Here is a 24,059-nt window from a genome sequence, read left to right as displayed (position 1 = left end):
TAAAGAAAATGGTAATGTAGCATTTTGTTTTTATTTGACAAACGTTGTCCAATCATAGAGTGACTAGGCTTAAAAGATTTGTCTCGCGATTTACAGGCAAACTGTGTAACTAGTTTTTATTTTTATCTATATTTAATGCTTTATGCATATGCCGCAATATTTAATGTGACGAAAAAACTTAAAAAGTTTTTGTTTTTTTAGGTCAACAAGGCCTTAAAGAAAGGCTCGGAGCTAGCTGACTTCCTACGTGGATGTGACTATGTGAGAGAATGAGCGAAAATATCGTCACCAACGGCGAGTTTAGGCCTTGTTTAGTCCTAAAAATTTTGCAAAATTTTTCAGATTCTCCGTCAAATCAAATCTTTAGACGTATGTATAGAATATTAAATATATATAAAAATAAAAATTAATTACACAGTTTGGTCGGAATTGATGAGACAAATCTTTTGAGCCTAGTTAGTCTATAATTAGATAATATTTGTCAAATACAAACGAAAGTGCTACTATTTATATTTTGCAAAAAGTTTTTGAAGTAAAGAAGGCCTTAGCACTAGCTCACACAGTTTCTCGGAGAACATCTAATCTCTGCTTAGCTGTCTCCACCTCACAGCTAATGAATTTTTAAGGCTTTGTTTAGTTCATTAAAAAACTAATTTTTTTTTAAGATTCTTCGTCACATCAAATCTTGCGGCACATACATGAAACATTAAATATAGTTAAAAATAAAAACTAATTACATAGTTTGTCTGTAAATCGCAAGATGAATCTTTTGAGTCTAGTTAGTCTATATTTGGACAATATTTATCATAAACAAACAAAAGTGCTACAATGACTGAAACCTTTTCATTTCGGCAACTAAACAAGGCCTAAATTCTGCTCTGTGTCATATCAAGGCCTTGTTTAGTTCCATTTTTTTTATAAAATAGACACTGTGGCACTTTCGTTTGTATTTAACAAATATTGTCCAATCATAAAATAACTAAGCTCTAAAGATTCGTCTCGCAAATTAGACCAGTCTCAATGGAGTTTTATTGGAGTTTCATGAACATTAAATATGCTGATGTAACACTGTATTAATGAAGAGAGATGTGATAAGAGTTTCACGGAAGTAGAGAGAGTTTCATGTCTTGAAACCTGCACTGAGGATGGCCTTACAGGGAAACTGTGGAATTAGTTATTTGTTTTATCTATATTTAATAGTTCATGCATCGCAAGATTCGATGTAACATGAAATCTGAAAAATTTTGCAATTTATTTGGAACTAAGGCCTTGTTTACTTCCAAAATAATTTGCAAAATAGAAATAGTAGCACTTTCGTTTGTATTTGAAAAATGTTGTTCAATTATGGACTAACTAGACTCAAAAATTTGTCTCGCAAATTACAGGTAAACTGTGCAATTAGTTATTATTTTTATCTACATTTAATGTTTCGTGCATGTGCTGTAAGATTCGATGTGATGGGAATCTGAAACTTTTTACAATTTTTTTTGGTTGTTTAGTTCACCCAAAACCAAAAACTTTTCAAGATTTCCCGTCACGTCGAATCTTGCAGCACACACACGAAGCACTAAATCTAAACGAAAATAAAAACTAATTACACAATTTATCTGTAATTTACGAGATAAATCTGTTGAATGTAGTTAGTTCATGATTGAACAATAAAATGTTAAATAAAAATAAAAATGCTACCAAAAAATTTTCGGAACTAAACAAGGCCCTAAACAAAGCCCAAATGGCGATTTGGCCGGCTCCCGGGCCTTGTTTAGTTAAAAAAATTTGAGAAATCGACACTGTAGCAATTTCGTTTGTATTTGACAAATATTATCCAATCATGGACTAACTAGACTTAAAAGATTCGTCTCCTCAATTCCGACCAAACTATGTAATTACTTTTTATTTTTGTCTATATTTAATACTCTATGCATACATCTAAAGATTCGATGCGATGGAGAATCTGAAAAATTTTGCAAAATTTTTTAGAAGTAAACAAGGCCTAAGTTTAGTTCAACAAAAAACCAAAATGTTTTCAAGATTCTCTATCACATCGAATCTTTGATCACATGCATGAAATAATAAATACAGACGAAAATAAAAACTAATTGCACAGTTTAACTATAAATCACAAGATGAATCTTTTGATCTTAGTTAGTCTATGATTGGATAATATTTACCACAAACAAACAAAAGTATTACAGTAGTGAAAATCCAAAATCTTTTCGTATCTAAACAAGGCCAAAAGATTTTGGATTTCGCTATTGTAGCACTTTCATTTGTCTGTGACAAATACTGTCCAATCATAGACTAACTAGGATTAAAAGATTCGTCTCGCGATTTACAGTTAAACTGTGCAATTAGTTTTTATTTTTGTCTATATTTAATGCTTTATGTATGTGACGAAAAATTCGATGTGAGAGAAAGATTCGATGTGATGTGACAGAGAATCTTAAAAACTTTTTGATTTTTTTGGGTGAACTAAACAAGGCCGTAAGCTGCATGTTTTGTTTCGCGAAAATCTATCTGCCCTACGCCCATACGGCCATACCACTACCGGAACAAAATAGCCTCCTTTCCGGTTCCAACGACCGAACACAGACGGGTAGGGTTCCTTGCGGCCGAAGCGGCCACGGCACCACGCATGCCTCTACGCCTCCCATTACACTGCACGTCTGCACCACACCACGGCACCGCTTGACAGCCCACCCTCCGCCTTGCGACTCCAAAACCCTTCCCCCTTCCTTGCCCCGCCCTAGGGTTCGCGCCGCCGCGCCTCGCCGCGCCGCGCCGCCGTTGTCGTAGCCATGGGGTCCTCGCTCCCGCCCAAGGAGGCCAACCTCTTCAAAGTCATCGTCGTAAGCACCCCACATCCCCGCTCCACTTCGCCTCCACCCTCCTAGAATCGAGACGATCCGGTCCCCCCGGCGAATCTGCCTGCTTTGTGGTCCGGCTGTGCTCGATTCGGTATGCTGGCGATCCGAGCTGCTCCAGGAGTGTCCAGACGCATGGATTTATCTGGGTTTTCGAGTCTGCTCTATGAAGCTGTGGTGGTTTGTTGTAACTGGATGAACAGGGGAGCCTCGTGATAAACAAGCTTGAGCCTGTTAGCTCGGGAAACAGTGTTTGTAGCTTAGCCATGAGCTGTGCTTAACGGTGCATGACTGTCACCTTGTTTAGTGATTCCATACCAACAGTGATTGGTGACTAATGTTGTCTCACACATATAGGACCTGATTGATTGATTGTAGTGAGTAGTGACCTGAACTGAATGGATTTTTTGATACTATATGCATTGTTTTAAGAAGTGGATTCTAATCTCGGCGTCCTAGTAGATAGATGGCACACAGTTTTGCTATGACATGGATAATTAAATCCTAGCATTATTAGCACATTGTAAATAGGTTGGATGGGCTCAAAATCTTAGCATGATGGCATGATTTTAGGTTTTTTTTTTTTTTGCATTGCATCAAAATAGCTAAGTTGAAGTTTCAAAAACAAAAAAAAATTGCTAATTTGCCTCTTGGTTCTAAAATTTTGGACTAGCTGCTTTACAATGCTGATGGTAATAAGTGGCTATGGCTTTGGAGATTTACTGTAGCTGTTGTTGTGCTTTAGTGCTTTGGGTATTCGAGGATGATATTCATTATGTTCTTCAGTCGTTAACATGCAAAAATTCTGCATGTATGAAAAGTATTCAACTGTTCATACTCTTGATGGGTCCTATAATTTCGTTTGATGCCTATATAAGCTAGTCCACTATGTTCTGTTCTTAATATCAGATTATCAGTGCGACTTGTGTTGCATGGTAGCTGTCTCTTGATGTTTATCTCTCTAAAGCATTGTGCTAATGTTTTTTGCCCACAGAAATCCTATGAGACTAAGCAATATAAGAAAGGGCTTAAGGCTGCAGATTCTATATTAAAAAAGTTTCCAGAGCATGGTGGTATGTTGAAAGATATGTTCTGGTTCTATTATTACCTCATACTGTTGTATCCACTTGTAACATCCCTCTATGTCTCGTTTCATGTAGAAACACTATCAATGAAAGGTTTGACGCTAAACTGCATGGACCGAAAATCTGAAGCGTATGAGCTTGTTCGCCGAGGCCTCAAGGTTATCAATTAGTGCAACCAATTTTCTCTGTTGTTGATGTGATGATTACATGGGTACAGGTGTTAGAACTCAGAACTAACTCACATTAAACTTTTCACAGAATGATCTGAAGAGTCATGTCTGTTGGCATGTCTATGGTTTGCTTTATCGGTCAGATAGAGAATACAGAGAAGCTATAAAATGTTACAGAAATGCATTGAGGATTGATCCAGATAACATAGAAATTCTTCGTGACTTGTCTCTTCTCCAGGTTGGTGTAAATTAACAAGTGTCTTTTATTTATATTTCTTTTGGCACAATAGTTTTCTTAAGTGTAGCCTCAATGAATTGCTGCCAGCTAAAATGTGCCACATTCCAGTCACCTATGACTCATTCAATGTTCTGTGCATAGCTCATTGTTATCATGAAATTGTCACTAAGAAGTTTCCTCATTTTTATTTGGGTCAAAGCACATGATTTTGTTCATTATCTTATTGCCGAACATGTAACGCTAAAGAAAGGTAATACTTCCTCTGTTCCAAATTATAGGATGTTTTGGTATTTCTAGATACATTGTTTTTTGCTATGCTCTTAGACATACACTATGTCTAGATACATAGTAAAACAATGTATCTAAAAAAGCCAACACATCTTATAATTTGGAACGGGGGGAGTACATAATAGCTGCTGTCCGAATTTGTAATGTGTGTTGGTATCACTGTGTTATACACCACTGCAGATTGCTATTTGAATTCACCATTGTCATCCTTCTAAAATGTATAATGCATATCTAGGCTTCAGGGCTTATTTTAAGAACATAATTTTATTTGCCCTCTATTTTTTTTCAACTTTTACACAGGCACAGATGAGGGACTTGTCTGGCTTTGTTGAGACTAGGCAACAACTTTTGTCGTTAAAGCCAAATCATCGCATGAACTGGATTGGTTTTGCGGTCGCTCATCATTTGAATTCTAAGTATGCCACTTTCTAATCGATGTTGATTAGAACCAATCTTATATGATTTATCATAATATGTCTTTGACCTCTACTGATTTTTTATTGCTATATATGCTATGGTGAAAATCTAGTAGCAAACTTCATTCCAAACATTGTTGGGTGTGCGCTGTAAGCAATTGAAGTAGTACAGGGTTTAAAGTGTGAGCTGGATATAATCTTCTTGGCTCATGTATTCCTTTATCATGTCAATTATTTGATTGCTCCATGTCATCATTGAAAACATACTTTGTATAATATGCCTGTTTATTTTTTTTGGCATATTGGTGTTCTTTTCTGCTAAGTGTGTAGATACCCTAAAGGTCCATTAGTCTAGGGTTTGTACAGATGTCCCTACCTCACTTGTATACACCTTATAATTGAGCTGTACAGCCTGAAGATATTTTTTTCTATGATCCAAACCTGACCATTTATGTTTTTGTTTATATTCTTTCATATCAGATGGAGGGTTAACTTGCTCATTTATTCATGATCTACGTGCTAACGCTTATGATTAAGCCAAAGCATTTACTGTGAAAAAATTGATCACTTAACGTGGTTGTTTGACTTATTTCTGATACTGACTTGTCACTTGCAGTTCTTCTAAGGCAATAGAAGTATTGGAGGCATACGAGGGAACACTGGAAGATGATTATCCTCCAGAGAATGAGCGATATGAACATAGTGAAATGCTGCTGTATAAGGTTTGTGTTTCTTGAATAGGATTGCAGTTTCTTCTGTTAGTATTGGATTAGAAAAAAACATTTAGCATTGGCTCATGTTCTTCTGACACTTCTATTATTCTATATATGTACTTTGGCTTTCACTATAAAACAATATTTGATTGCCAATTTTGTATTACTAGATGCTAATTGAAAACTTGTGCCCATTTGTTTTGCATGTTGTTGATGGCTTGATGCAATATTTCCTTTTGTTTTAACTGTATGCCATCTAGATTTGTTTATTTATTATATTAGTTTAGTATTACTTTTTAGCATTCGGTGTCTGTTTATGTTCACCATGTAGTACTCTGTTCATTTGCTCTACATCCACCTTCCATGTCGTGTGAAGCTTGTGGTGTGAGTTATGAAATACTCAAATACCCAATTATTTTCTATTTTCGATGGCATTGGTTCACATATTATGACCATGTTCATTTCTTTAGCTTGCTATTGTTCTGATGTTAACTTTGCATCTATAATATGAATATATGATGCAGTCATGATTTCATGTAATCTTATTGTCCTTTTTTTAATAGATATCACTGTTTGAAGAATGTGGGATGCTAGACAGAGCCCTTGAGGAAATGCAGAAGAAGGAGAGCAAAATTGTGAGTCCTATCCTTCCATTTTATGTTGCTTGTATGTGGTGGTGGTGGGGATCTATAAAGATGATGTCTGAATAATCATGTTTTGTTCTTGTTCATGTCTATTTTGTCTGCTAGGTTGACAAGCTATCATTCAAAGAACAAATGGCATCCGTCTTGTTCAAACTTGGCCGCTTTGATGAATCTGAGAGCATATACAGATCTTTGCTTTTTATGAATCCTGATAACTACAAGTGAGTTACTCGTGTCCTGTTCAGCCTTATGTATGGGTTTTGACATTTGACACAACTTGTGCTGCAACTGACCTTGCCAGAACATTTGCTAGGCAAAATTGTTTTGTTAGCCCACGGTTGGCTTAGGATTAGAAAAATAGCCTAACCAAATGAACTATAGGCATAGGCATTACAAAAATTGGCAATGTTGATTGAGGCCATGGAGCCATGGACCAACCACTCCCTTTTAATGTCATGCTTCTTCTCAACTCGGATATATGGTTTTAGGCATTGCGATTTCATCAATTTGTTTAGTGTCCTTTGTCTCGACCTATGAATGAATTGACAAAATGTCGAATTGACTGTTCTGAATTTGATCAAGGAAAAATTGTGCAGTGAATTGTTTGATTCCTTACGTGAGGCCCATGTGTGGGAAATAAACTTACTAGTTTGTGTTGAACAGTTGACGATATGTGGTTGATATCAGCCATACTTGGGGTGGCAATGTATTACGAGTGGGTGTGTTACCCTCACATGGCTACTCTGTTCTGATTGAAACCTTGGGGAGCCACCATGATAAATGTTATCTTAGCTAACATCTTAAGCTGAATCAAGGATGGAGGCTTAAGTATGATCTAGATGTTTCCAACATGTTGCTTGATGTTGCACTACCTTCCCTACACATGCTTATGGTATGCACCAAAGTGTGTAGTTGCTCCTTTTTTGTGTATCGCGGGTTGCCATCCACTCTAATGACGTTAGCATTCCTTGAGTAGAGTGAGAATGGAAGGTGTATTGTTCGCGGGACTGGATTTGCCTATTTATGTTCTTATTAATCTACCTCTACTGCTACCAGTAGCCAGTAGGAAAGGGCATCAGGCAAAGAAGAGCCATGCTGTCTTGTAATTATATCAATTGGATTAGCACATCTGATCTTGAAAATACGAGCGGATTTCTTTTGTGCTATGGAAGTACATGCATCTGTGAACCTTTCATAACGTTATTTGTACTGGCATTATATTTATAACCTACCTTTTGGTACTCTTATGAATGAATGGATTCTTACTGTTTCCACTCAGATACTTCATTGCTGTCCAAAAGTGCCTTGGCCTATACTCTGATAATGGTCAATATTCTGCTGATGATGTTGAGCGCTTAAGTGCATTATACAACTCACTTAAAGAAAAGTATGCTTGGTCATCTGCTGTTAAGGTAAACTAATAAACTACGTTAAATTGTGACTTCATATTTTTTGTCATACTCTTTCATCTTCTTGTGTTCACTACTAAACTTTCAAGTGATACAAAAAATAATACCATTGACATGGACATGCCTGGTTTATCCTAAACTCTACTTTCCCTGCATGTATTGGTAGTAAGCAGTGCATATACTTGAGAATCTGTGAATCTAAATTTGTGCATCTTCCCTGTGCGACAGCGTATCCCTCTTGATTTTCTGGAAGGTGAGAAGTTCAAGGAGGCAGCAGACAACTATGTCAGACCTCTATTAACAAAGGTAAGTGATAGTTTAGTTTGCAGATAGTACATATATGGTATTTCATCTATGGTTATTTTTATTTTTGTTTCCTTATTATCATTCAGCATTAGGTTGGTATAATCAATTGCAATGCATCCCATATCTTTTTTCTCAGGGTGTGCCCTCACTATTTTCTGATTTAAGCCCACTGTATGAACATCCTGGCAAGGTAACACTATTTTGTGCTTTGTTTCATTTACTGGTCATGTTGTAAGTCAGCAAGCCACTTCATATGCGAATTGTAAATCCTGTTGACAGGCAAACATACTGGAGCAATTATTTCTTAAAATAGAAGATTCAATTAGGACTTTTGGATGCTTTCCTGGATGGTAATCCTTAGTGCCCGACTACTATTGTGAATGCATGTTTTTTACTTGCTTATCAACTCATTGCTGGTTAGCCAACCATTCTGTTGTGTCATTTTGCAATGCATGGAGTACTTGATGCCTTAACCATATTCTGTTTGGTGATGGCTAGATGGTTTACTGAGAGGCAATGCTCCCTAAAAAATACATGAAATGCCCTGTGTTGGAGCTTCCAACTCGAAATACATAATCATCAATAGGCACCTGATCTTAGTCTTTGAACTGTGCAAAATATTCACGTGTTCCTTACACATACCAGAATTGCGAGACAACATTTTGCTGTAATGCAACAAGCTGTAACTAGATATTGTTTGCCCCACTTATCAAGATTGTGCTTGTTAACAATCTGTGACAAATATATTGCCCAAGAAGGCAGCCATTATAACAATCGAGGTAACTGAGTTATTGCCAATGATTTCTATTGATTTTCACTGTCTTGCTTCGCAGTCCACAGAAGGAGCCTCCTTCCACACTGTTGTGGACTCTGTTTTTGATTTCTCAGGTCTGCATTTGCTGTGCCATTTTACATGTTTTGTGACAAACTTCTCTTTTTTGTATAGAAAAATATCATGAACTTGAATAATCATGTTTCCTCCCCATATTGTCTAACGCAGCACTATGACAGAAGAGGGCAATATGACATTGCTTTAAATAAAATCAATGAGGCTATCTCACATACACCGACTGTCATCGATTTATATTCAGTAAAGGTCTTTCTCTCACTCACATTCACCCGCACATGCACGCGCCTGCATTTTGTTTAAGTTTTGCTGCATATTTTGTTTACTATGTAACTAATGTCTCCTGTTATTTTAAGTGATCTCTTATTTATATACATGTAGTGAACCAACATTGTTTTTCGTTACCATCTGATCTTGCCAGCACCATTATGATTTCTTAGTATGTTCTGTTGTATGTTGGTTTAAAGGTTTCAATTGATTATATCATACTAATATATCTAAGTCACATGCTGTTTATAACTCCGCTAATACTCACACTTTTATTCCAGGGGAAGATATTGCAACATGCTGGAAATTTCACAGCAGCAGCTGCATTAGCAGATGAAGCTAGGTCCATGGATCTTGCTGATCGTTATTTAAACAGCGAGTGTGTTATGCAGATGCTTCAGGCTGACCAGGTAGCTAATTAGGAACATACCACTTTTCTGTGGCATTTATAGTTGTTTCATCAGTGTTGCTTCAGAGCACTGCAGTCAACCTATTAACTTGACTACTCATGCATATAAGTATTTAGATTTGCCGTGTGCAAAAAGTACATTTGTCCACCATGAATCATATAATTCCTTTTCTTCCATTATAATTTTTAAAAAGTTTATTGTCAAATGTGTGTATTGGAGGCCATTCTGATATGCCAATGCTGGGTTCAAGAAAAGGGAATATATGGAGAACGTACCATGTATCTAATAATGGAGTTTCTTGGTGTATACTTGCAAGCTCTTTTACATTTAACTGTTTTTTCGGATGTATGAAGGTTGGCCTTGCTGAGAAGACTGCTGTCTTGTTTACAAAAGATGGTGATCAACACAATAATCTCCATGACATGCAGTGCATGTGGTATGTGCTCTTTGCCCTCAGCTATCCATCTCTTATGTTCACTTTCTATCTAATTACATGATATATATCACTTAAGGTATGAGCTTGCTTCTGGGGAGAGCTATTACCGTCAAGGTGATCTTGGCCGGGCCCTAAAAAATTTCTTGGCAGTTGAAAAGCATTACGCTGATATGACTGAAGATCAATTTGACTTCCATTCGTATTGCTTGCGGAAAATGACACTTAGAGCATATGTTTCTATGCTGAAGTTTCAAGATCGTTTGCATGCTCATGAATACTTCCACAAGGCTGCTGCTGGAGCTATCCGGTAATGGTTTGCTTCTGGTGTTTTGTTTTCATTAGTTTGTGCCTCTATCCAGGATAGTTGGTGATGCTGCTGGCACAAACTGCAGGTGCTATATGAAACTACATGATTCTCCAACAAAATCTTCTACGGAGGAGAATGATGAGATGTCAAAACTGCCACCTGCTCAGAGGAAGAAGTTGAGGCAAAAGCAGAAGAAAGCAGAAGCGCGTGCTAAAAGGGTAATCTCAGACACTCACATAGGATCAATGTTTACCTAGTTTTCTGATTTTGTCCCATATTCCTCCAGGAGGCTGAAGAGAAACAGGAGGATGAAACAGCTTCATCTAACAGTTCAAAATCTGGAAAGAAACAACATGCAAGACCAGTTGATCTGGATCCACATGGTGAAAAATTAATCCAGGTATTTATGTGCACTGCATGGCCTTATATTTTGTGTAATATCTCTCAGTTTTTGGTACTCACAAGTCACAAGTTATCTGTGCTAGCTAGAAGTTCTACCTTGGTTTATGCAATTTCTTGTTTGCAGATTGAAAACCCTCTTGCAGAAGCTACGAAATACTTGAAGCTTCTGCAGAATAACTCGTCAGACTCATTAGAGACCCATATACTTTCATTTGAGCTAAGCATGAGAAAGCAAAAGGTTTTACTTGCTTTCCAGGTATGTTATTTCTTTCTAAGATCACTTATCTTGCCCTAGGCTACTCTACCTCTACTCGCTCTCATTATGATTTCACTCTGTTAGTCTGTTACTCTGTTTACATCCTGATACGCTGTGGCATATGTATCTATGTAAATTCATTGATGCTAGTTACACCGCTGCTATCTTTATTTATACGTTGTTCTTCTTAATATAAACATAATGATTATAAGCTAACAGTTTCCTGGTATGAAGAAACTCTGTAGTTATAGTTGGAGAAAAAAAATCTGTAATTATAAGCTAACAGTTTCCTGGTATCAACATCACAGAGAATTGCCAGATTTGTTGCCTACTATCCTAGCAATTTAATTGAAACTGAATATTCGAAACCATTCTTAAAAAGTTCATATGTATAAAGAAAGTGTTAGATATGTGCAAAGTCTGGAAACTGCATGTTTCATTGCCAAGAAAGGTGGGTGGTGAGTTCAACAGTTTTTTTTTCTTCTTTTTTCTATTATAGGTCTAGGTCAATTCTGGATAAAAGTTGTGTTGTACTCCCTCCATTCCAATTTATAAGACGTTTTGGCTTTTCTAGATACATTGCTTTTGCTCTCCAGACATAGTGTACATCTAAGTGCATAGCAAAAAGTGGGTATCTAGAAGCCAAAACGTCTTATAATTTGGAACGGAGGGAGTAACATGCAGTGCTTCTGTGCCATGGCCGCAGTAGTCTGCATTCGACACGGGTGCAGGTGTCATTCCAGCTTTGTCCAAAGCAAAACCTTTCCTTCTTTAACCATTCATTTCTAGAAATCCGTATAGTTTATTATCATAAGATTTAAGTTTCTAGATTAATCATGAGAAATACATTCATAATATATAATTCACATATTTTCAAAGGTAGAAATGTTTGACTTAGGACAATGGCAGAATGACAACTACTAATTCGAAATAGAGTGAGTATATATAAGCTTAAACCTATGGTATGTGGTCACAGAAGATCCTTCTTACTGTTGTATGCAAGGAAGGTCCTCTACAAGTTGCAAAAGCTGTACACTTGCAATTTGTGCAAAGGAAAAGTAACTTGTGTGAAGATAAAAAAAGCAGCGAAACACTTATCTCTCTCTGGTACATTGCTACGCTTTATCTCTATCGTTCTCTCATGTATTAGCTTTTTCTCTCCCTCTGTCAGTAGGACTCTTCTAAACATGTCTGGAGCGAGTCAGCACTGTGATAGATATGCATGGACATGGGTGTTCACCCTTGATGGGTTTTATTTTTGTATACGAATTTGTTTCCTATATGCTCCCCAAATCATTGAGCATCATCTTCTACAGTAACTAGAAGAATACCCTGAGCATTGCATGTTAATGAATATAATACTGAATTTATCTAGTTGAAAGCATGTGCGTTAGTATTATTATACTTAACTCGCTACATGCTCTTAGTTTGTTGCCTTCTGTTGTACAGCAGCCTTAATTTTTGTAATCCATCTATACTTTCAGGCAGTTAAACAGCTCATTAAATTGGACGAGGATAATCCAGACAGTCACCGCTGTTTGGTAAGTTTCAAAAACTACACCTTCCATTAAGCTTTGTTTCCATGAATTATGTGACATGTCATAATAAATTCTCTTCTTACAGTACACTAATGACCTAACAGCTAGTGAGATGAGTTATGTTTTTTCAATTCATGAATTTATGGTTCTGATAATTCTTCCTAGAGCCCTTATATCTTTGATAAGAACAAACTGAATGCTATTCTTCAGTGTGCTTTCATGGCGTTGTACCTTGGTTTTGAGTTTGTTTTTGGTCAATGCATACTAGGATTGCTGCATACCACACACATCGGGTGCATTTTGAAGTCTGATGGTAGTTTTTTTTCTTCTCTTGTTTGGGTTAAGTCAGTGGGGAAAAGGCTAGTTCTCTATTTGTCCACTCAGAATTAATGTGGAGTCGATTGTTGCATTACGAGTTAATGGTTTCTTGAGTCTATGGATTCAGGGCCCTTTAGTGCTTTCTTGCTTAGTGATAGCTACTTCGGTTTGCATCTTTTGACATTTACAGAGCTGCTTATGATACTTTCTGAGCAACATACTGTGCTTGTATATATTTGATGTAATGCCTTGTACACCAGTGACCGCACAAGTAATGCACCAGTTTGATTATATTAGGTGATAGTGATGGTGATTAGAGGCTGCAACAGTGGTTAATGTTATTAGTTGTTGGAAGATAGGGATCTGAATCAAAATGAGCTAGTAGCTGTTGGATGACATCATACTGCATTAGTGATACTTTTTGAAATACTTCACCTGATTAGTTCAAGATAAATCTGATCAATTTGTTGTGTTGTTATTTAATTGATCTTTATTTTGCAGATAAAATTCTTCCACAAGATAAACAGTCTTCCTGGACCAGTGACTGATTCAGAGAAGCTAATTTGGAATGTTTTGGAAGCTGAAAGACCTGACATGAGGTTCTAAGTTGGCACTTGCTCTATCACTGTGTTTATTACCAATTTATTTATCTGGCTAACAAGTACGAACAACCTACAGGCAATTACATGGAAAGTCCCTTGTTGAAGTAAACAGAAGTTTCCTTGAAAAACACAATGGTGACTAATCATATCTCTTCTTAGTGGGTATTGTCCTGATCATGAATCTTACTCTTTCTTGATGATATCTCTTTGCCAGCATCCTTGATGCACCGAGCAGCTGGTGCTGAAATGATGTATCTCTTGGAGCCAGATAAGAAGATGGAGGCAATTAAATTAATTGAAGACTCAACAAATATTACATCGTCAGGGTAAAGAACAAAAGAGCCTATTTGCTCAGCTGCATTGTATGGGTGTTCACAATTTCTTGTTTTTTTTTCAGGCATAGTGTGCTTGGTCCTGTAAAAGAATGGCAAATTCAAGATTGTATCGATGTTCATAAATTGCTGGAGACAGTCTTTGGTGATCACGATGTTGCAAATAGTAAGTTTCAAAATTGTTGTACCTGTATTGTGTTACATGCTACATTGTTTTGCTAGAAATAAGGTAGGGTTTTCTCCTTTTTCTTTTGTTGCTGTGTTAGGTATTTAATTCACATTACATGAATACGTATGTCACTAGGTGCTTAGTATTGCATGATGCAATGCTTTGAGGATTTATTCGGGTAGCTAGAACCATTGCATGTTAAACAGATTCGTACAGCACAATACTGGTGCTGGATGCTCTTGGCATGCACTTACTTTTACATTACCAGGAATAACCCTACTTTTTCAACAGGGTGGAAGGCACGGTGTGCGGAATATTTCCCCTACTCGACATACTTTGAAGGCATCAAGAGCGCTATTTCAGCCTATGCTGTTGACCATAGTCTCGAGAGCTCACCAGAAAATGGAATTGCTTCAAACCCTCAGCTGAAATCAAAAGAGGGAGAACAAGGCAGTTTGAACGGGACTGTGCATATTGTGGATGATTTGAGCAGCCTAAGCATTCGGTAATGCATGAACAAGTAGCTGGATGGTTACAACTGGAACAAAACATATTTTAGAACTGGAGCCAGTACCCAATTAACCAACTCCTACACAGACAAGGGGAACAAAGTGCTCTGGTGAAGTAGTCGGCACGTCACATTTGAAAGTATGTTATTGATTGGGAGCTGAGGTGTCTTCAGTCTGGTTATTTTGTCTTGGTTCCAGCCTGTACCTTTTTGTTGCCATTTTGTAGACAGTGAAAGGAAAATCTTCCGTCACAGTTACGGTGAAGTTGCGTCAGCATTTGTTGCCTGGCGATATCAGGGTGTGACCATTCATTTGAAGCAGCGATCATGGATTGTGTAGTTGGTTCTCTTATGACCAGCGCTGCTCCCTCACTCTTGTTGGACTACAAAATTTTGGCATAAAGCAGGTGTATAAGGTTAAACCTTTTTAAATTTACAACTATGTGTTTCGGGATAGTTTGGTGTGTCGGTTGTTGCCTTGATCCCTTCTGCTTCTGCAGCACTTGCTCCTCGACGCTGTAAATTAGTTAATCTTGAACACAGAAACTGTATTACAGTTGTTATGAGAAATAATGATCAATGTTAACCCTGGGTGTTTGACCTATTCAATTTGCAATGTGTTGAAAAGCACGCGTTGTCGAATTTGAAGATAAAATATTAAAATTGCATAACGTTACATCTATAAATAATATTTGTATAGTTAATCATGTTACCTTGGTCGGGAACGTTTCAGTGATATCTCTGAAATAAACGGATGAAATGGTTTGATTTTTCAGCCCACTGTGGCCCATAGTTCATTTGATCACAGCCATGCCTCTGCTTGCTAACAGCAGGCCAACAGACTGCTATATATGCACTCACATTTGGGGTTGTATGATATATGAAGTGATTTAAAACTCAGTTTCAGAATTTGAGTTCGATTTTAGGGGAGCTATGCTAAGAAATATCTTACAAAGTAATAATTGTAGGCTGACTAAGGGACTAGGAGCATGTAAGTCATTTCCTCTATGGGGTTTATTATAGATATTGTAGTCATTACTTCTCTATCTCAAAATAACTCGTCGCCAAGAGCCAGAAGCCACCCATCCATTGGCATTTGAAATTATAAGCTGTTTTTATTTTTTAGATACGTAGTTTTTACTAGATATCTACATATAGATCCTGTTTGTTAGAGCTTCTATCCATTTCAGTTTTTCTGACCCATTCACTGTTCATGCATTGTTCATAGAAGCTCTTTTTCTCTCTACCATCTCCTCTCACAGAGCCGGTGAGAGCAGATGAAGCCAGTTTTTCTTAGCTTCATCTACTCTAACAGACTCTGTGAGAGGAGATATGTGAGAGAAAAATAACTTCTCTAAACAATGCATAAATGGTAAATACGTCAGGCGGTGAGAGCCCTATCAAACGCGGGCATACGTTCCGCAATTAATGTCGTCGGGGAGTACATACGGGGCCGCGATTAATGTCACCGGGGAGTACATGTCTCTGTTCAGACCGTCGTGCATGCATCTAGGCTTCCTTCTATCCACGTTCAGGGAATCTTCGATGAATCTGCTGAGAAGCTCCAACGAAATTCACTGCAGAACAGGGAGTATATATATCTAGGTGCATCACTATAAGTATGTATCTAGAAAACCAGAATGAATTATAATTTGAAACAAAGAAGGTATATACCAAACTGTCCATAAGTAGGATTAAAAGTGGTATGAATAATTCTCTGCTCCGGTATGTTCCGAATTTGAATTTTAAGAATATAGATAAATATTTTTAATATCCGTGCGAATATGAATAATCCAAATCCAATTATAAGCGGATGCGGTATAGGATATATGATTGGTGAAATCCGACGAATATGGATTATCCGATAATTAAACACGGATTATCCGACGCTTATAATAAGATAATCCGAATATTTTAAGGAGTCCAAGTGAAAAGAATATAAGTCAGCCTAGCCTATGACACAAACATGATTATATTGTAGCCCATAACAAAGCTTATCCGATGAAAGAATTCTACCAAAGTGAAAGACTATTACATGGCAAATAGTGAAGACAAAATTTTGCCTAATTAAGAATATTTACTTATTTTACACACTTTTTTATACTTTTAAATTCAAACCGCTAACATGTATTAATTTTTTGAGATCTTAAATTTAAGTGGTGGATTCATGGTGATTATTTTTTGTTGTACAACCGCTTTATGACTTTAGTTGATGAATTGTTTCTCATCATAAAAAATAACCCGTAAGCACATATTATCCGACTTTAAAAAGTCGGTTTCTGCTCCGATACCGGTCCTAATTCGTACAATTTCCGACATCTAATCCGCTCCGATCCATTTTCATCCATATTATCCATATCTATAGGGAAGACCGGTATATCATATAAGGCCTGTACGCACACAACATACTCAAATTACATGTGAGAGTAATCTCGAGATGCATCTACCGATGCACACACACAGCTTTGATTCCCTCAAGAGAAGACCTCGGTGCCACACCTGACCGATCCCAAGACTGGGAATCGAACACGGGTGGGGTGGCCTCTGCGACGAGAGGAGCTACTATTGTGCCATGAGAGTGTTGGCACAGAAAGAAAGGCCTGGTTCAGTTCGCAAAAATTTTGCATTTCGACACTGTAGTATTTTCGTTTTTATTTGACAAATATTGTCCAATCATGAAGTAACTAGGCTTAAAAGATACGTCTTGCGATTTACAGATAAACTGTGAAATTAGTTTTTATTTTCATGTATATTTAATGCACCATACATGTGCCGTAAGATTCGATGTGATAGAGAATCTTGAAAATTTTTGGAACTAAACAAGGCCAAAGACTTAAACGCATCTATATACTGCTCTAATTGTTTCAAATTATTAAGTTATTCTAGCATATATATTTTTTCTTATATATTTAGATATACACTATATTTAGATGTATATTAAAAGTACTACTCTCTCTGTCCCGCTTTGTGTGTCGCTTTGGCTGCCAGTATCTCTGTCTAAGTTTACAGTCTGTGACATGTACCTAATGCTTTCTGTGTCCACATTCATTGAATCCATGTTGTATCCTGACTGAAGCTAAAATGACCCTGATAGAGGGGCAGAGGGAGTATATCTATAAAGCCAAAAATAATGCATATAGAAAAGCTAAAATAAATTACAATACAGAGAAAGCAGAAAACAAAGAAACATGTGTACGAGCGCCCCCCCCCCCCCCCCCCCCGCTGTGCCAGGGTGGGGCGACAGCAGCTAAGGCTTTGTTTAGTTCACTCTAAAATCTAAAAAATTTTAAGTTTTCTCGTCATATTAAATCTTATATTACATGCATAGAATATTAAATATAAATAAAAAATAACTAACTGTATAGTTTCTCTGTACTTTGTGAGACGAATCTTTTGAGTCTAGTTACTCCATGATTAGACAATAGGTATTAAATAAAAATGAAAGTGCCACAATACCAAAAATTTCTCACCTGCTTAGGCCTTGTTTAGATCTAAGTTTTTTTTGGATTTTGACATTGTAGTATTTTCATTTTTATTTAATAAATATTGTCCAATCATAGACTAACTGGACTTCAAAGATTCGTCTCGTGATTTACAGACAAACTGTATAATTAGTTTTTGTTTCATCTATACTAATGACCGAAAAATTTGATATGATGAGTAATCTTATAAAGTTTTTTTGATTTTTGGGTGAACTAAACGAGGCCTTAGCTAAACAAGGCTAACACAGTACAACGGCGAGGCGAACGGAACACGCATCGTCATGCATGGGCCAGCCGGCGCACGTTACAGCAACCAGCAGCACCGGCCATCCCGCGCGTTGCCTCTTGCGGGTCCACGTGCCCCCCCCTTGTGGCCGTGTCGTCAGCCCTCGGCTGACGGTTGGCGTGTCGTTCGTTCGCGCCCATATCACAAGGAAACCACGTCGGCCGTTGCCTTGCCTTCGCCTTTGCAGGGCTCTTTCGCCTCTGGGCTCTGGGCTCAAACGAGCGGCGGAGGCGCTCTTGTCCGGCCGCCGTGGGTTTGCGTGGGGAGACTAGGGATCCGCGCGACACCGTGTCCATGTCGGCGGTGCTGGCAGTCGCGGCAGGCAATAAACAATCGCGCGGCGCATCCGACAGGCGGAGAGAGCGGGGGGCAGCGGCCGTGCGGAGGGGAGGGACACCGACCCGGCCACGGCCAGTGCGAGCAGTGGAGCCCTGAGCTGCTTGCTGCGCCTCACGTGCTCGGGCGTTGCCGACGAGGCCGAGGTCTGCAAGCCTGCAAGCGGGTGCATGCAGCCTCTGGCGCGCTGCAACTGCGAGACGGCGGGGGCCCCTCCTGGGCGGCCCGCGATCAGAGGAGCGAATCAATCTCGTGGCTCCCCAGGCCCGGCCGGAGCCGGATTCGTCCCGTGGACCCGTCCCAGAGCCCAGAGATTTGTCGCCGACTCGCCGTGCGCCGCAGGGAGGAGCTAGCAGAAATAAAAAAATGGTAGAGCACGCGGCTGACGGCGCGCCTCGCCGGAATGGCCAAGGAGCAAGGGCCTCCTCGAACGACTAGCGCGCCAGGGATTTGTCGCGCACGTGCATGCAGGTGGCGGGCCGGGGTGGGGGTGGCGCCTGCCGCGACCGCGAGCTTAAAATTTTCTGTTCGGCGAATGCTAGCCTACTACTAGGATCTAGGGGTCTAGGTAGTCCGCATTCAGTCAATCATGTTCATTTGATCATTTCCTTCCATTGTCCACAAGAATCCACAACCGGACGAGCCCAAGCACGATAAACAAATCCTTCACGGCCGGTTAACAATACAGTGAGTATGTAACTCATCTTCATTATTTGTTGTCATGCATGTCGCCGAAACTACTGCCTGTGACCGTGAGTTGTGACTCAGCATGTACGTACCCCAGGCAAGCCACGCTTGTGTTGCGTGGGGTGAACACTACACACTAGCATAGTACTTGCGTCAAAAATTGGCGCAAATCGAGCACTGGATATTTTGCCTGCTGGTCTGGATGGCTCAAATATATATTCCTCCTTCTCCTATATATAAAATATATAGATGTGAAGATTGCCCTCTTGTATTCGTGATGAATCATGATGATGACGATGATGATCTTCGGGGACAGCTAGCTTGCCTCCTCCCATCGCATTAATGTCATTATTACTGTTACTTCAACGCCTGATCGAGGGAGAGGGACCTCTCAGTTTTTGTGTATGTAATGCACCACCACTCCACTCCACCTGTGGCTTTGGCGTGACTCAGCCCTTGCCACTTGCATGTGGCGGACCACCCTTGGGACTTGTTGAGTTCCTAAAAAAATTTGTAAAATTTTTCAGATTCTCCGTCACATCGAATCTTTAGACGTATGCATGGAGTATTAAATATAGATGAAAATAAAAACTAATTACACAGTTTGGTCGGAATTGATGAGACGAATCTTTTGAGCCTAGTTAGTCTATAATTAGACAATATTTATCAAATACAAACGAAAGTGCTACTATTCACATTTTGCAAAATTTTTTGGAAGTAAACGAGGCCTTGGTTGGCAGTAACAGCAGTGTGCGCTGCTCGTCATGTGCAGTAACAGTAGTGTGTAGTGCACGTAGTACATGAGCACCTGCTCTGCTCGATCAGGTCAGGCAACGCAGGCGACGAGTGATATATACTCGAGAGACTGCATTGCGTTGATTTGGGCCTTGTTTAGTTCAATTTTTTTTTTGCAAAATAAATATTGTAGCATTTTCGTTTGTATTTAATAAATATTGTCTAATCATGGACTAACTAATCTCAAAAGATGTGTCTCATAAATTACAGATAAATTGTGTAAATAGTTATTTTTATCTATATTTAATGCTTCATGTATTTGATGTAAGATTCGATAAAATTTAAAAAAAACTACAAATTTTTTTTAACTAAACAAGGGCCCTGTTTGGTTCCACCAACTAATTTTTAACTAGCTAAAATTATTTTAGCTACTCTTGGGTGACTAATGGAACTAAACTATTTTAGCTCCTTTTAGTCAATGTGTTTGAAACTTTAGCTACTAAAGTGACTAAAATTTAGCTAGCAGTTAGTGGAACGGGCCAAGGATTCTGCATCGCGCACTTGTGACTTGGCGATTGTCGTGTTTCTCCGAGACAGCACGTACGCCATCAAAATCAGCAGTGTTTTTTCAGCTCCTCTCTCCGAGACAGCCAAAGCCAAGCAAATTACGTACATGCGACGCGTGTCCAGATGTGCGCAAGAACGACAAGGGGTAACGGCATGGCTGGACGGACTACAATCTTTGCGCTGCTTTATTCTCTGATTTGCGTACTGTATGAAACTGCACACTATAGACCGATGAAGGAGAGAGAGATGGGCAAGTACAGTAGCATCGATCGAGTGATTATTTCCCTTACTAGCTATAGCTAGCTAGGAATATAATCAATTACAGTTCTATCTACCGACACATGAATACTGTATATATGCTGCTGCTATCCGATCCGGCATAGGATTCCATTTTGATCACTGTGGATATGCATGTGTACAACTTTTGGCGAGACAATGGGGATTAGTACGTTATATTGCACGTAGCTTTCGATCGTAGGATAAGGTTCCGGTTCTCTCTTGCATCGCTTCTCTCCTCCGCTTTGTCCTGTCGGCCCTAATCCAACACCGCTTCGCATACTCGACATGCTCTGTCCGTCTCCAAAAGAATATTATTTTTAACTTCTAGACATCTTATTTACTATCTTATTTAATTTTTAATCTATATAGCATCTATTTTGTATATTATCTACTTTATTATGACTTATTCTATCATTAATTATACTTTAATATTTATTATTTATTTATTTTAATTTATAGAAAATTTTTGAATAAAATGAATAGTCAAATACAGTATTTGAAAATTAAAAACACCACTCTTTTTTAGACGAAGGGAGTACATAAGTTCCATTGTCCTCTTTTGCTTCCTGCACAAACTAAACCATTGCAACTTTTTTCTGCATTCCTCACAAACTACTTCGGGGTTTCACCAACGCGAGCTCCATTATTGGACGTTGTTGGCTTCACGACACCACGTCTATCGTTATTGTAACACGGTGGACGAAGGGGCACTAGAATCAACAAGTTTCTCTAGGTCTAGGCCAACGTTAATTGGAAGTTTTATGATGCTACTTCAAAAATAATGAAACTTAGATGAAACTCTCATTCTTAATGTAAAATTTCATTTTATAGTTTTATAGGCATTTAATTCTATGACTCATAAATAGTTGATAACTGTGTCAAGAGAGTTTTATCTAGATGAAACCTATTTTTCTCTCTTCTTACATACACTATCATGTCATAAAAAATGCATGTGGCAAACCATTTCATGTAAATCAAATTCACATGAAACTCTCACTGAGACTGGCCTTATAATCCCAGAGACCGAAAAACCGTAGGGACACCGTTTCCCTAGGGTATTTCGAGGGAAAGACCCCTAGAGAGGAATTCGACGGGAAAGTGGAGGAAACCGTAGGGAAATATTCTTTTCCTAGGGGTTGTATCTCCTAGGAAAACTTTGTGAGAAGTCAGCGTCAATCCTACAAAGATGATTTACTTAGGAATCTTTTCCTAGGAATCTGAACAGTAAGGAAAGAATAACAGTATTCCAATTAAATCTTTCACACATGAACATATATTAAGTACTCATTTAATCTATAACCGTAGTCAAGGAGGGAAGTGGCAGGCAGCATGCTCGACTACTCGGGTGCGAGCGAAAGATATGGCACGAGTTATGTGCGACGCGAAGGGAAGTTGTGTGCGGCCCGTAGAAAATTTCACGACATTTTTTTAAGAAAAAATATAGTTTGGGTCCGGCTTTTCTCTAGGAATTGTTTGTGTTTCCTAGGAAAACAGGACACCTAGCCGAATTTCGTAAAGAAAGCAAAGTTTTCCTACTGTTCTTCCATCTAACTCTAGAGAAATAAATACTTAAAAATCATAAGAAAAGAAATATACCCTAGAGAAACTTATTGATTCTAGTAGTAGAGGGACAAAAGTGATACATTGTAGATTTTAGCATACAATTATCATGGTAGTTTGAAGAGAAAGGTTGTGATCCATAAGAGACTGATGTGCTTGGTTGGTAGAGTCACCCCATGTTTTATAAGGTGATATATCATAAGTTTATCCTACAAATTTTGGTAGAATGATTCTATTTCTCATATATATATACTAATTATTAGTTTATAAAAAAAGAAATCTTTTACAATGGTTGGAATTGCTCCAATCGCTTCCTATCGCCTCAACAAAATAATGTGACGATACATCAACTCATATATTCTACGGAGTACAAATCAATACAAAAAGTTAGCAATAAAATGAAGATGGACCACCTTTTACAGCTTATCCACTAGAGGGGCCTACCATTGGTCCACGCATGCAAATGGGACGTCCTAGTAGGCCAGCTCGCGAATAGGACGTCCAGCTGCGAACCTCGTGGGCCCTCTATTTATTGTTCTGGTTTAGTTCTAATTTTTTTTAAGATTTTTCGTTATATTAAATCTTACGATATATATATGGAACATATTAAATATAAATAAAAAAATAACTAATTGTAAAATTTACTTGTAATTTGCTTGATGAATCTTTTGAGCATAGTTAATCTATAGATAAATAATAATTATCAAATACAAACGAAAGTGTTACGGTAGCTAAAATAAAAAATTCTCCAATTAAACAAGGCCAAAATATATACCGGCACTATTTGGGTTAGTGCGTACCAATCTACTTCCAGCTCGTATGTACCTTCTCCATCCCAAGTTTCTCACATCGTGTCTTCGTCTTATTTGAAAATTTTATAAGTTCACCGTTTCAACACATTTCGTACAAAACAAAAGACAAGGGGATATGGGCTATTCTGCCTTGAAGCTTGATATGAGTAAAGCATATAATAGAGTTGAATAGAAATTTCTGCAGAAAATAGTGGAAAAGCTAGGGTATGCGGATCAATGGATCAAGCTAATAATGGAGTGTATCTCAACTATCTCCTACCAGATAAAGGTGAATGGGGAGCTCACAAATGTCTTCAGGCCAGAAAGAGGGTTACGACAGGGGGATCCACTCTCCCCATACCTCTTTCTTATTTGTGCAGAAGGTTTCTCGGCCCTACTACAACAAGCTGAACGTGATGGCAGAATTGTTGGGGTTAAAGTCTGTCAGTCAACACCTAGTGTATCACACCTACTATTTGTCGATGACTCACTTATCTTGATTCGTGCACCTAGCGGATGCTCATCCTGGATGTGTATGAAAGGTGCTCAGGGAAGATGATCAACAAGGCAAAATCTGTTGTTTTGATCAGTAAGAACACACAAGTCGAGCAGAAGAAAGCAGTCTGTGACAGACTCCAAGTTGTCAAAGAAACTATGAACGAGCGATATCTTGGTCTTCCAGTGCAGGTGGGTAGGTCTACTGGGAGTACTTTTGCATATTTGAAAGATAGAATATGGCGGCGTATTTAGGGATGGAAGGAGAAGTTTCTTTCATGGGTAGGGAAGCAAGTGCTTATTAAGGCGGTTGCTC

The 24,059-nt window shown here is 38.4% G+C and overlaps 1 protein-coding gene across 1 annotated transcript; it reads left to right on the top strand.

Annotated features, from left to right (window-relative positions):
• LOC8054385 (N-terminal acetyltransferase A complex auxiliary subunit NAA15) lies at window positions 2,609-15,129 on the top strand. Its single transcript, XM_002458115.2, has 26 exons — window positions 2,609-2,849; window positions 3,859-3,937; window positions 4,025-4,107; window positions 4,208-4,357; window positions 4,946-5,061; window positions 5,678-5,783; window positions 6,338-6,409; window positions 6,524-6,639; window positions 7,698-7,830; window positions 8,056-8,133; window positions 8,270-8,323; window positions 8,413-8,483; window positions 8,967-9,021; window positions 9,134-9,229; window positions 9,529-9,657; window positions 10,011-10,093; window positions 10,170-10,400; window positions 10,486-10,618; window positions 10,687-10,800; window positions 10,927-11,058; window positions 12,543-12,599; window positions 13,416-13,513; window positions 13,593-13,651; window positions 13,731-13,842; window positions 13,914-14,014; window positions 14,309-15,129. Exons 1-26 carry the CDS (start codon window positions 2,799-2,801, stop codon window positions 14,524-14,526), a joined length of 2,727 nt encoding a protein of 908 aa, XP_002458160.1. The 5' UTR covers window positions 2,609-2,798; the 3' UTR covers window positions 14,527-15,129.

Source organism: Sorghum bicolor, chromosome 3 (genome assembly GCF_000003195.3).
Source record: "Sorghum bicolor cultivar BTx623 chromosome 3, Sorghum_bicolor_NCBIv3, whole genome shotgun sequence".
NCBI classification, from domain to species: Eukaryota; Viridiplantae; Streptophyta; class Magnoliopsida; order Poales; family Poaceae; genus Sorghum; species Sorghum bicolor.
This window is presented reverse-complemented; position numbering and strand designations above follow the sequence as displayed.